The following is a 14,870-nucleotide window of genomic DNA, read 5'->3' as shown; positions in this document are numbered from 1 at the left end:
ATGGCTCTTCTTTGGCACCCCGAAAAAAAATCATAATACAAAAAAAAATTGGAATCAGTACAAAGTATGGCCTCCACGCTGGTTTATTACGGCCCTACATCTATCGTGCATCGACAAAATGAGATTGTCAATGTCTTGTTGAGGTACATTTGCCCATTCAGCGATTAAAAGCTCTCTCAATTGAAACGTTGTGTGAATGTTCCCCATATGCGGAGTAATTCTTCGTTGAAGCATGTCCCACACATGCTCGATGGGATTCAGGTCCGGTGATTGTGCTGGCCATGGCAATACATCAACTCCTTCGTTGGTGAGCCAGTCAGTCACTAGACGCGCGACATGTGGACGAGCATTATCGTGCATTAGGTGGAAGTTTTCACCAACAGCACCAGCAAACGGACGGAAGATAGGTAGAAGGTAGAAGAATGGTGTCGAGGTACTGTCGAGCTATGAGGAAGCGATTTGGAAAAACGAGATCGGTTCTGCCGCCGATCATGATTCCGCCCCATAGCATTACTGTACCACCTCTGTATGTGTGGACTTCCTGGACGTGTCTCAAACGTTCATTATTTCCAGGTCGTCTCCACAGTCTTACTCGACGAGAATCTGGATAAAATCCAAATCTGAATTCGTCTGTAAACAAAACTGTGGCCCAATCATTTGCATCCCAGTTTTGATGTTCTTGACACCACTCTAATCTTCTACCGCGATTGCCTCTCGACAAAGGTGGACATCTAAGTGGCCTTCTGTTGTGGAGATCTGTTTCATGCAGTCGATTTCTGACAGTATCACGACCAATGGTTACCTGGTGAGTCTGCTGCAACACGTTAACCAACTCAGGTGCTGTGATTGTCGGTTGTCTTCTTGCGGTTAAGACCAAAAATCGGTCTTGAACTGCAGTTGTAGCGCGTCCTCGCCCTGGATGTTGTTCGGCTGGACTACCAGTTTCACAGAAACGCCGCCACGATCGACTGATAACACTTTGGGAGACCCCCAAACGAAGAGCTACATCATTTTGTCGCATGCCACCTTGAAGAAGCCCTACAGCTCTATTCATCTCAGCCAATGGTAAGTGATGGCGTTCCATGTTAAAGCACAATATTTCCAGTTTAATTTCTGAGCAAGAACTGCATAGAATGTACAAACTCGACACTTTCAGATTATTCATTTTAGCCGAAAACATACAGTTTGTAAAAAACTTGATAAAAGATTAGTTACCGTTTTTGCAGGCTTTGTTCAACCCATAGAAATCTACAGGGTGGTCGAGTGTACCAATTTAATCGAAATTAAACGACCTCATGCATTTATTTTTATGATATTTAGTATGTTATAAAAATATCCCTAGACTTTTCCGATGTGTGTGTATGTATATATAAATATATATATATTTCTCTTTTGATTTTATGGAATTATTTTCCAGCAGCTTGACTGCATTAACCTTTTTCGTCATAACAATAAACTCAGTTTAGGACTGGTATTTTTGTTTAATTTTGTTCAGTAAATACAATGGAGTTGCTTCATTCCCACACTTATGGAATCCAAGCATCTTTTATTAGTTCCTCACTTTTCTCTACTCAGTGTTTTTGTATAATTCAGTGTTCATATGAGAGTATTTGTTTTGAAAGAATTTTTCTTTCGTGTAATTCAATGTTTATATGAAAGTAGCTGTTTCAGAAGGGCTTTTTCTTCAAGTTTGTGTCTAAAAGTTACTTCTTTGCATAATCTACACATCTATGTATAGAGTTACTTCTTTTAAAATTGATTGCTTCCTTATTTTCTTTGGAAGATTTACACATTTTTTTGTATCAAGATGGAGTAGTAGATAGCCAAAAACTTTCTTTCCCAAAATTTGATCACTCCTAAAAATATAATCCTTTCAATATAATTGGGATAATTTTGAAAAATCATTTATATTCTTACTTTGAAAATCAGTTCTACTCCAACAGTTCCCAATATGGTTTTCAAGCATCTTACAAACTAGTGTCTTAACACAGGCGAAGGTCTTGATTAGGGAAAGCACTCTTCTTTGACTCTATGTGACCTGACAAACACTTTTGACTGTGTATCGCATGTTTTCATTGAAAAACTGCGTTACTATGGTGTCCGGGGCATAGCTCTCAAGCTCTTCCAATCTTATCTCACAAATAGGTACCAATATGTTGAAGTGAACAACATAAAGTCAGACTTCAAAGAAATGAAGCAAAGCAACCATCTTCACTCGTTCCTGAAGGAACTAAGCGTTGCAAAATTCAAATTTTCTATTAAAAAGTTTCCTCTCCAACACTGTTTTTATAACATTGAGGAATATATAAACGTGGCAGGGTCTTCAACTTGTCAAAGACCTCAACAAATCCTCAGTTAGTTAATTTCATATGTATCCTTTTAGTGAAACTACACCCTCAACTTTTATTTTTTCATCTTTGTAACATCTTTCTGTATTGATTTCTGTATTGGTGACTCACCATAAATGTACTATAGTCAAATAAAGTATTCTACTATACTCTATGTGAACAATGTGAACTGTCAACGATAGTTTCACTTCATTGATTGGTCTCAAAATCTAAGAAATTGTTGATAATTAGCTCACCTCTGTCTAGTTATTCAAATAAGAGCTCCCTATGATGTAAAGCAAACTTTGTTGTTTTATCATGCATTTTAATGATGATGCACATTTATTCTTTCCTTGTCCCAACTGTAATATTGGTTGTCCCAAGATGCAAAGAATATCCCTAGTTTAATGGCTTGAGCCCCTTCCCTATGTAAAATATTTTGTCAAAAACTCTCGACCTATGGCACTCTTGATGAAAAAATTACAAAAAAAAGCAATAAATTTCAGCACCCTGAATTTCATTCAAATATATACTGAATACAACTTAAGTGACGTAGCTTTACTGAAGCAGCTCGTCCATTCTCTTCCCAAACGGTTTCTTTATGGAGGTTACCCATGCGAAATCCCTGTTATCTTATGTCAGTACTCTTTATGTTTCTTCTTGTTCTGGTGAACATACTTAATTTTGAAAAGAGTCATTTATAACTGAATCTTGTTACTCCCCAACTACGGCATTTTATTCAGACATAAGATTTTATTATTCGTTTATGATGTTTGTTTTTTTATATTTTTTCTATTGGAGCTATTTTACGCTAATGTACACTGATTCTTATCATTATCCTTACGTTGCATCAATACACTTGATTTCGATTTCCTTGTTTCTGGATTCTATCATGTCATTCATAAACATGGCATAAAAATAAGGAATTGTCGAAGCTAACACTATTTTGTGAGCGCTGAAATGTTGACCATTGACCTGAAAAATGCTTGTTAGCCTTTGTCAACAATTTCTTGAATCTTAATAAAATACCTTCAGTACGACATCACATAGTTTTCCTTGGCGCCGAATATCAGCCAAAACTGGGAAAGCTGAAGGAAACAAATCATTTTGTTGAAATACCAAATTGTCGTTGTTTGTTTCTAAAACATTTCTTGTAGTATTAGCAGCTTCAGAACAATTCCAATGGGCTGGATTATCGGGTTCGTCATAATTCAAACTCCAGTCCATGTTTATAACACTAGATGAGGAGCAATAAAATCTTTGATTAAATAAGAAGCAACATAAGAAATAATAATTAACAAACAATACAAATAATAATCATAGACATTATGACTATAAAACAACAGACATTCTCAAGTTTGTTTTGGTTCTTTCTTTCCCAATTCCCAACCGATTTGATCTATTCACTCGGAGAAATTCCGATCAGATTTGAAACACTGTGAATTGCTGGGTGCCAACATTCAGCTGTCAATTTTCGACTGAATTCGATGAAACCATTTATGGTTCATTTATCGAAAAAAATATTCTATGGAATTCTTTTCAGAAGTGCAAATCCGGTAACAGAAACAAAGTCCAAGAAAGAAAGGTTTTGGCTTTCTACTTCTTCATCTTTTTACAAAAAATATGGGAATCTTCCAGAGAAAGGAAGAACAGTTGTTTTAAGAATAAACTCTCTATATACAAAGATGTGTAGATTATGCGGAGAAGTAATTATTAGGCGCTGTTCCCACTGGAGCGATACGATAAGCGATGCAACAGGTGATTCGATATGCAACCCGATCCTGATTTGACACCGATCACTCATAATCGTGCATACATAATGAAAGCAACTTATCAAGTGGACAATGGAGCGATCGCGATACTATACCGATTATTATAATTATCGGAGTCACGTTGATGAAAGGGACACAGTTACCGGGTCATTCGAGCAAAAGGAAGGCGCAATATCGTTCGGCACGTTCATGTTGGGTCATCAAGAAGATGTGCAATCCTCTATTTCCTTCGTGAAATTGGTGGAGCAGAACCTGTGCTTCTCCAGTCCCCTTGACACCAATCTCAATAAAATATGGTAACTATTTGAGGTCATTCTATGAAATTCTCTAAATTTCTATTCATGTTGAGAGAGCTCACAGGAAACCATTGCCGAACTGTGTTTAATATTAAACATTATATGGGTGTATCCAGTATTTTCCAGATTCCAGTTTCCTCTTTTGCGAGTACCGGTAAGCAAAAACAACGTCCTCCTCTGAGGAGCTCATGACGACTGATCAAGACAACTGCTCCGTTGCTTATCCTATAGGCTACCGTATCGCTCTAGTGTGCACTGGAATGTTGCGAGGATAAAGGATGCATCGGGCGACAAAAGATTGCTCATGTTGCATCGCTTATAATATCGCTCCAGTGGAAACGACACCTTGGACACAAACTGTAAGAAAAAGTTACTTCTTTGCATTATCTGCACACCTTTGTAAGGAGTTTATTTTGAAATGAATCGATTCAAAAACTTTTCCAAAACATTCTCAACATTCACTTTGACCCATCTCTTCAGACGGGTCACTGTGAACTTGCCGTGAGCGAAAGTAATGACGTCAAAGGGGTATATTGATCGATGTGAGGGCTAGTGGAACGTACGGTTAAATATTCAACATGTAGTAGATGCTTGGCAACATTGTTAATTATGTTATCGGGGATTGTCAGAAATTTATGTGAAGTTGAAGTTGGCACAAAATACTGTACTTTATTCTTCTACAGTAGTACTCATTGCAAAAAGCATCAAAATTATTGTTGGAAAGTGAAGTTATTATTTTTGTATTTAGTAGCTTGCTTAAAATATTTATTTTACCAAAAAAATACCATTAATATATTTTTGAGCTGCTCTCCTATGATTTTGATAAGGATGGTTCATTCAAAATGTAGAAATGGAACATATCCATTTACGGAATTGAAAAGAGTGGTTGTTACTGAAGATCTTGTTAGTTGGAATGCAAATTGGAATGGTTATGATCCTCCAGAATATAATTCTGAAGTTCTGTTGAACAAACCTTGGGCTGACCCACCACTTTGTAAGATAAAACAAATTTCTTTGGATACCGATAGAAATTCAAGTAGTTTTCAGATGACCCTAAATTTGAACCAAAGTGGAATGAGTTGGATGGAGTCATAAATCGTAAGAGTTTTATGGGAATTTACAATATTGTTGATGGTAGACCACAGAATCCTGAAGGGCGAACTGGTATAAAAGGACGTGGGATTCTTGGTAAATGGGGTCCAAATCATGCTGCAGATCCCATAGTAACGAGATGGAAAATGGTGAATGGAGAAAAAGAAATTAATACTGTCACTAAATTGTACGTATGAATAAAGGTAGAGATATATGCTAACCCACATATGATTAATTCAATTTAGATCAATATAAATAGAGAGGATTTGAGCACGCTTTTGAATTGACTTTAACATGCGAAAAGAGATGAATCAAGAATTTTGCAGAATTTTCATTTTGTCAAGCAGTATAAAATTTTTGAGAAAACAGATTCCTTTTTACTCCTCTATCTGTATAAAAAAAATTGACGAAAATCTACAGAAAGGAGGAAAGCAGAGATGTGCGAAAGTTACTTTCATATACCAACTGGAAATATAAGCCGTCCCGTAACAATTACTTTCACATAAAAGTTGAAATACATTGACACAACTACTTACATATTGAACATTGAATTATATGAAAGTCACTTATTCAAATATGAAACTTTAATATATAAAATTTCACCTAAATGGAACACTATCATTCTCAACTTTGAAATTTTCCCACATTTTTTTTATAAATATGGAGAAGTAGAAAGCCAAAACGTTTTTTCCCAAAAAATAATCTCTCCTAAAAATATTCTCGTTTTGATTTAGGAAAGTATTTTTCTTCACAAAATAGTATGGTAAAAATGTATAACATAATTAAAAATAGTACTTATAGTCTAACAGATAACACAACAGATATGAAATAAATAACATACGTTAGAGTTAATAATTGTTGAGTTACCAAAATTCTTTGATGGCCTAGCATTTTTTTAGAAAAGATAGGTTTTCAATCATGTTTCGAAAATCGAATTATTAGGCAACCGGTTTATCGACCCGATTGAGTTGCCTTAATTTTTTTTGTTTATTTCATATAAAGAGATATCTTTCATTAATAAACTCAACTTTCATAGGTTTCACTTGTTTTACAATTGTTATTATATCATCTCATTGTACTATCGAGTTCCTGGAGAAGAGACAATAAAGTCTTGAAAAAAATCTGAATACATTCTGTTATATTTTAAACAATATAAATCACCATGATAAATGGGATTTTAAAAAAAGTATTATTATAAGAGCCCAAATGATCACCGAGTGAAGTTTGGGATAATTTTCACAGGGCCCATTTTATCTTTCTATTCGTTAAAGGTAATAATAATGATAATACGTCTTTATTCAACATAAAAGTACAATTGAAACAAACAAAAAGAGGAAAAAGAAAACAACTTTCAGTATGGAGGTGAACAGATGGTGTATCAGCCAAGGCTGTTTTCAAAGTCAACCTGGAAATCCCCATGGAGCATAATACTATATTATTATAGCTTTATTGAGATCTTTTGGATCAAGGCATAATCTAAGAGATCTATTCTTTTTTTCTCTACTATCACCAAACTATTAACCCAGTCTGTTGTGTAATCAACCTTGGACACAACACCTATATTTTCAAAGGTGCAAGATTCCCACCTTGATACCCTCGACAACCTTCCCATATGAGGGTTTTTGCACGTCAGCTACACCTGACGTTGCCTTAGATTCAACTGTGCAGGGCTTTTTCACCTCTGGTTTTGCTGAATCATCACTTGAGCGCAAACGTTTGCTAGCCTGCTCAAGGGGGGTTTGTTCCTCAACCTGAGACAGATTCTGCATACGCCGCTCAAGAATTTGGTGCAAGGTGGTTTCATAAGGTACCCCGCTCTTGAGGAGACTATTCAGTCGTTTCATGGCTGCACCACCAAACTTTTTTTTTAGATTGTTATTAGATCAGGAGTTGGAGAGTTGAGAAGCTCTCGCTCCTGATCTAAATTTTCAGGGGAATCAGTTGGAGTCGTAAGCTCAACATCCATCTCGTCTGTAGGTTCGCTCCAAATCTAAATTTACAAGGAGGTCAGTTGGAGTCGTAAGCTCCATAATTATGGTGTTGTTTTTTGTCAAAAAATTACGAACAAGAGTGAGTAGGTGCAATATCGTGATGCAAAAGTCATGCATTATTTTAAAAAAAACTGGACATTTTCTTCATATTGCTTCTCGCAAGCGGTACATAAATTCAAGATAATACTACTTATTGACCATACGTCCAAATGGCAAAAACTCCTAATGCGCTACACGGCGGTAATCAAAGAAACCAGTGAGCAAAACCTTGTCATTTGATTTAGCTTGGCGTGCTTTTTTTGGTCTTGGCTCTCCTGGGATCTTCTATTAGGAAGGTTGGACTGTTGGTTTCGATGTCATAACAATATACCCATGATTCGTCACTAGTTAGGACCCTTTTAAGCAAATCTGAAACGCCGTTAACGTCATCAGGTGCTCATGCGACGCTTGTTTTGGTCAGAATTCAGCAATTTTGGAACGCTTTATGCCCAAAGTTCTTGAAAAATTTGCATGACATGAGCCAGCAAGTTCTCTAATATTGACTCGACGATTCACCATAACAAATGACAACATTTTCATTGGTTGTTGATGTGCTGGGGCGTCCAGGGCGACCGTTGTCTTCTCGACCTTCTGTGAAAAGCTTGTACCACATTTTTCCGACTCAGAGTACAATCACCGTATGCCACTGTCGACATTTAAAGTTTTTTTGAGCACTTAACTTCATTTTTTACACAAATTTTGATGCAAATTCTTTGATTATTGTATTTCAATAGGAATAAATCGCCGAACACACAAAACACTTCTAACTTTTATGTGTATCAACAACAAACTGAACATGCTGAACTGTGAACATATGTTCGAGCCAAGTGTACCAACATTAAAAAATTGCTAATCGTTAGCCCGCGAAATTTTAACTTTCCTCTTAATTTTTGAACAGATCTCATAAATCAAATCAACATATACTTTATTGTCGTAAAAGTCTAGTTTTGTTGACAAAGTAAAAGATACACAGTTCAGAAATGAAATATAGACAGAAGTAAAGCATATAAAATATAAATAAAATAAATGTGCACATATAGAAATTATTTGAACATTTCGTATATATACATAAATAAAATTTCATTTAATAGTATAAATGTAAAAAAATGAATAAAATATTAATAAAAAATGTTAGTAGACCATAATAGACAATAATAGCAATAAAATCACAAAAGAATAGACAGTTTTTCATTGAAAGTTGTAAAAATATGAGGTGTCTCCAATATATTCGCAAATATTTCAGAGATCATGTTTTTTTCAACATCTGCTATAACAATTATGGAAACATTTAAAGAAAAATCATAAAAAATGTGAAAACAAGTTATTACAGCAATTGAATATCAAATGCAAATAATAAACAGCAGGAAATATGGAAAATTTTTGATGAATTGAAAGGAAAAAGAAAAAAATCTGGTTGATAATGAACTGAATTAAAACGAATAAAACACTTACTACTGTTCCATTGCTCAAAAAATAGCAAAAAAAATATCAACCAATGAGAACCCAATGAGTTACTTTAGGTATGTAGCCATATCGAACTCATTCAACTATTCCCCAACCTCTGGAAATGAAATAAAAGAAATCCTCCCTAGCATAAAAACTCTTCAGGATGGGATGTTCTCTCGCTTAAAATTTTCCTTAGACTGCCAAACACTGTATTAGATACCTTAGCAGAAGTTATAAATAAATCTCTCATAAATGGTACATTTTCCATATTGTCTAAAAACTGCTGAAGTTATTCCATTATTTAAAGGAGGCGATTCTAATATACCCGAGAACTTCAGGCCTATTTCTTCACTGTCAACTCTATCTGAAATCGTGGAAAAGTTAATGAAAAAGAGAATCCTAAATTTTCTTGACAAAAATCATATTCTTCATATTCTTCATATTCTTCTTTATAATAGCAAAAAATATTTCAATCATCTCCCCCTTTCAATCAGAAAGTTAACATGCTGCAAACAGTTTTGAAAAAGAGTAAAAAAAACTTCTGCTAGATGAAGCTTATTATAGTATTGAGGAATTTCTTTCGGATGACTTCGCAACTTATAAAATTTTCATCACTGAATTTTACCCATAGACTTTTTGAAGTGTGCTTCACCCATATTAATATCTTGTTTTTAATTCTTGACTTTTATGTTAATGTTTCAGATTGTTTTAGTTCTTGAGCCTGCTTTGTCAACAAAACCTAAATTTTAATGACAATAAAGCATTTTTGACTGACTGACTCTTGTCATTGTAAAATTCTTGCAAACTACCTAAGAGTTTGTCTCCTTACAATATATCTTGTCCGGTGAAAGCCGTTTATCACCACGTTCAGTTCTTCCTGACTCCACTTCATTGCTCGAAAAGATAATAATAATAATAATATATTCTTTATTTCATATAAACATTTATATATACAACACACTATATACATATATATGGTACATACAAACATTGAAAGAAAAGACGTCAATAATTTTAGTGATTCACTTCAAAATATTCTTTTCAATCATACGGTTCCATATTCAACAGAACATTGCTCTGCTGGGCCTCCTGTGTTTCATTTTCTATAAAAAATCTCCACCTAATTGGTTCAGAAAATCTGTGTGTTTTGTGAAATAAAATCTTCTAATACCTACTCCGCTAGGCCAGAAGTCCAGTTTGTATATTTCATCCTTTTTCGATAGTGGTGCTGTCACTACATATCTTCGTAGTCGATCTTCTGTGGTTGGGATCTCTTTCACATTTACTTCATTATTATAACCTGGTTTATTGGTAATATAGTCTTTTATCTGTTCTTTTGTTGCAGCCCTCTTCACTCTGTATAAATAAAGCCATACTTTTCGCTCTGGTCCTGAGAACTCAGAAATATCATCGCTAGGACCTGTGCCAATATTCTTTTTGTATACTCTATTTTGTTTCTTTCGTTTTCGATATTTGACTTCCACGAAATTATCATTGTTGTCGTTTGAAAAAGTTTTATATTATCCGATGTATCATCATGTGTCTCCAGTCATAATTAACGAACAACATGGTTTTGTACCAAAAAAATCAACTATAACAAATTTAATCCTCATTAGTGATTATATTGGTAATAATATTAAATTTCAAGTTGACACGATATATACCGACTTAGCAAAAGCCTTTGATAAGGTCAACCACAATATCTTGATAAAGAAATTGCATGCATATTCTTTTTCAGAAAACTTATCATCTTTACTCAAGTCGTATCTTTTGAATCGCGAGAATTTTGTGAAATTCAACTATAGAAAATCAAATACTTTCGTAACATCTTCGGGTGTACCACAGGGCTCAATACTAGGTCCTTTGCTCTTTGTTATGTTTGTCAACGATATATCTAATTATATTAGGTATACAAAAATTGTGTTATACGCTGATGACTTGAAAATTTACAGATCCATCAAATCATTTGAAGATACTGATTTCATACAAAATGACATTATCTCCATATCTGCTTTCTGTAAGGATAATGACCTGGCTTTGAATGTATCCAAATGTAGAATAATAACTTTTACCAGGAAAAGAAACCCTTTCAAGAGACTCTATAACATTGATAATATTCCTATCGAGAGAGTCAATGAAATCAAGGATCTAGGTGTAGTGTTTACTTCAAACTTCAACTTCAATGAACATATTGAAAGACTGCAAGCGGAATGTTTCAGACGGCTTGGATTCATCCTCAGGACTTGTCATGAATTTACCTTTAAGACTTATAAAGTACTTTTTAATTCTTACATTCGTTCAAAACTCGAATATGCGTGTGTAATATGGTCACCCCAAACGCTGACCCACTCTGATATGCTGGAAAAGGTACAAAAACGATATCTCAGGTCAATGTATCTAAAAAAATGTGGAATATACCCTTTTATGATATCCTATGTAAAACAAATGGAAGATTTTAATTTAAGCACCCTAAAAAAACGTCGAGAAAATTTTCAAATATTATTCATATTCAATTTATTACGAAACATTTTTTTTTTCGATGTACTCGCTTCCATCAATTTCAGTATACCAGATATCTGCCTGAGGCGAAGAGATTGCATATTTCATAACTTCAACGTAAATTCTCCAGTTGATTGCTCCTTGATAACTACAAACAAATTAGTTGAAAACACTGATATCAATATTTTAAACATTACCCCAACCAATCTCAGATCTCTGTTATTCTCTATTCAATAAGAATGAATTAATGTTACATGTTTCTTTTATTTTTACAGATATGACATATATATTATGAATTTACACACTAGCCCGTTTCTATTTCCTATATTTTTTAACACCTATTTGCAATGATTTCATATATTTCATTATAGGGATTTTATATTTATAATAATTTTATTGTCAATTGTATCTTTTTATCTATATATGTGTTAGGTTTAGTGTAGTTTAGGTACTGTGTATATGTAATTGGACTCTGTCTGTATATATTCAGGATAAATGAATAAATATTATAGGGTCCACTGTTTGGATTGTTATTGTTTACGCTTGTTTTGGCAGCAATATGTCCATAGGTTGACTTTTGTGGTATTTTTTTAGGTGCGCCACCTGCTCGCGAGGTACTAAATCACTTCGTTGGACATTAGGACTTTGCATTGATGTTGAGTTTATTTTATTCAAGCTTTCTTTATCTGGGTTACTTTCATGTGACGTTTATGCGAATTGTTTATGTTTACGTTTTTTGCGCCTTTATTACTCTCCTCTGGTTTATGATTTCTTCTATTATTTTTTTTCTAATATCGCCACTTTATCTAGCAATAAACTGTTATTGATGTTCAATATACTGTTTTTGTCTCTTGTATCTTCTAGTAATTCCTTCAAATACCTGATTTCTAGCAGCAGCATTTCTTTTTCACTCTCGTTCCTTTGATTTTGTATGTTCTCGGTTTTTTCACAGCATATCACTTTGTTTTCCGATACCTTCAATTGTTGGTTCCTTTTCGCACAACTTTTATGATAAATCGCGAAACAGTTTATACAAACTTTTACTCCACATTTTTTGTTCTCACAGCACTTCATAAAGTGTTCAATCTCCGCTTTTTCAGAGCTGTCCGACAATACATCTTCATTGTCGGCCATCTTTTCTAATATTAGGATTACTTGCCCTTTATGTAGTAACTGAATCCCTATTTTCTACCGCACCGTTGAAGAGGTTATGAATTTATATCAGCTTCATTATTTTCAGACCAATTCTTCAACTATGCTGCATTCAAAGAAGGGATTGTGGACAATGGGCCCTCCCAGGAGGGATGGTTGATCCTGGTGAAAAGGTTACTGAAACGTTACAGAGAGAATTCCTCGAGGAAGTTTTAGATAGCATGAATGCTTCTTCATTCCAAAAGCAACAAGATTGTGAGATGATCAAATCATTCTTCACTGCTGGCACAAAAATTTATGAAGGCTATGTAGATGATCCCAGAAATACCGATAATTCCTGGATGGAGACTGTAGCTGTAAATTTCCATGATGAAAATGGGCTTCAGGTTGGAAAGTTCGATTTGAAGGCAGGTGATGACGCCCAGAATGTTCAGTGGATGGATGTTGATGAAAATTTGAACTTATATGCAAATCACTCTCAATTTGTGAAAACTGTAGTTCAGTTATTAAATGCTCACTGGTAAAATTTTCTTTAAAATGGTATATAATTAGATTGAAAGTGGTGTCTTTTTAGAAGAGATTAGTTTTTGGGAAAGAAAGATATTTTCTTTCGTGTGTTTAATTTGAAATGAATTGTTTTCTTCCTTTCTTTGAAAGATTCCCACAACTACTCCCCCGGCTAATACCACGAAGGGCGCTGGATTATAGCCCACTGACTAATAAGGAAGTTTTTCTTCCTCATTCAGAGGAATCGGGCAAATTACGGATATGCAGTTGGTTAGTACCTCGTCCACTAGATGGAGTGACATTTTGTTGTTCGCTCCAACTTAGGAAGAGGAATGAAATACTCTGAAAGAATTCCAATTTTTAATTATGGATATCATTGACTTCAGGTCGATGATGGCCACTATCTTGCACTGATGAGTGGCTAATGAGCCCAAAACCGGTCTGCAAGTGTGCCCGTTCCAAAGTTGAAGGTCGACTCTTTAAGTTGTATTGCCTCTATTTCTCTCCAGTTCTAGGTCCAGTCTATTCCTTATGAGGTGTTCAAAGGTCTTACCTGGCGCATCCAGTAGGCATATTGACCTAAACTTTCTTTCTTCCAAGGGTCCCTTAGGTATGAGGGTAATGTTAGCCTTTTTCCAATCTTCCGGGAAGCTCTGCGCTTGGAGCAGGTCGTTATATACTCCCACGATGTTTTGTGGGTCCGTCTTGATAGCCAATCTCATTGCTTCGTTCGTAATCTTATCTGGTCCAGGGGCCTTTCCGATCTTAATTTTTTCCGCCACCTCCTCTAGCTCAGTTATTTCGAAGAGCCTAAATTCTATAGTCGGGGTAACTTGGGAATACCGTATCCTCGTGTTCTGGAAAGAGCTCTCTCACGATCTTCTCTTTCTCGGTCTGCGTCAGGTTATATGGAGTATTTATATGCCTAATAGCTCGGGTGACTATTTTATAACCCTGCCCAAAAATGTCTTGATCTATTTCCTCGCACAGTTTATTCCATTCGCTTCTCTTAGATTCGTTCATAAGTTTTTTGTACTCTTTTCTACGTTCCCTATGCTCTCTTTCCATATCTAAGACTCTTGCCTCCGCCACTTGACTTATCCTCCTGGATCTACTCAGTGCTCGCCTTGCTGCATTACACCGACTTCTCGCCTTTCCAATATCCTCGTTCCACCAGTACGGCTGGTCCCGTCTCTGGGGGCGTACGTTGAATGTCGCCGCACTTTGTGCCCTCTTAATTGCCTGGGTCATTTCTGTGTGGTTCGTAATTTTGTTCTCAAATATAGAAAGAACCTGTTGGAAGGTTTCGTGGTCTATTTCGGCTTTTCCCCTCAGGTGACTAGTGCTCATAATCTTATTTTGAATAATTACGAACGTTATAATCCTATGGTGGCTTAGGCTCTCTTCCGTTTGCACTTCCCAGTTTTTGACTTTATTTGTTATACCCCTGGTCGTCAACGTTACGTCGATAAACGTTGCACTGCCTCTCCTTACGAATGTAGGCATGTCTCCCTTATTCTGCACCGACAGATTCTTGGACGCAATCCAGTCCGCCCAGTGCTCTCCCTTTACATTGGCGCGAGGGGAACCCCACAGTGGTGATGCCGCATTGATATCCCCGGCTATGACCATTTTCTTATCTACCTCGGTTACCGCGTCCATGATATCATCGACCTCTCTTTTATATTGTTCCAGGGGTATATTCGGTGATATGTAACAGGCTAGAATTGCAATGTCCTCCAATTCCAT

The 14,870-nt window shown here is 35.6% G+C and overlaps 3 protein-coding genes across 3 annotated transcripts in view; 1 reads left to right on the top strand and 2 right to left on the bottom strand.

Annotated features, from left to right (window-relative positions):
* The window catches only part of KLHL18 (Kelch like family member 18), a 29,178-nt gene extending 25,435 nt beyond the window's left edge, over positions 1–3,743 (bottom strand). The window contains exons 1-2 of the mRNA XM_074184759.1: positions 3,357–3,743; positions 3,172–3,302 (exon numbers count right to left, since the gene is read on the bottom strand). Coding sequence (XP_074040860.1) covers positions 3,172–3,302; positions 3,357–3,554 — 329 coding nt within the window. The 5' untranslated portion in view covers positions 3,555–3,743. The remainder of the gene's footprint in view (positions 1–3,171; positions 3,303–3,356) is intronic.
* Positions 3,744–5,056: 1,313 nt separating this feature from the next.
* On the top strand, positions 5,057–13,152 carry LOC111515022 (ADP-ribose pyrophosphatase, mitochondrial). The gene is made up of 3 exons (XM_074184781.1): positions 5,057–5,389; positions 5,443–5,674; positions 12,703–13,152. The coding sequence occupies exons 1-3, from the start codon at positions 5,209–5,211 to the stop codon at positions 13,136–13,138; spliced, it is 849 nt and encodes a 282-aa protein (XP_074040882.1). The 5' UTR covers positions 5,057–5,208; the 3' UTR covers positions 13,139–13,152.
* Positions 13,153–13,931: 779 nt separating this feature from the next.
* LOC141486526 (uncharacterized) lies at positions 13,932–14,870 on the bottom strand. The gene has a single exon (XM_074184652.1). The coding sequence runs from the start codon at positions 14,868–14,870 to the stop codon at positions 13,932–13,934; it is 939 nt and encodes a 312-aa protein (XP_074040753.1).

Source organism: Leptinotarsa decemlineata, unplaced genomic scaffold (assembly GCF_025532065.1).
Source record: "Leptinotarsa decemlineata unplaced genomic scaffold, Ldec_3_MD MMD2_tig00026358_RagTag_RagTag, whole genome shotgun sequence".
NCBI lineage: Eukaryota > Metazoa > Arthropoda > Insecta > Coleoptera > Chrysomelidae > Leptinotarsa > Leptinotarsa decemlineata.
The sequence above is the reverse complement of the archived record's forward strand: the minus strand, read 5'-3'. Positions and strand labels throughout refer to the sequence as shown.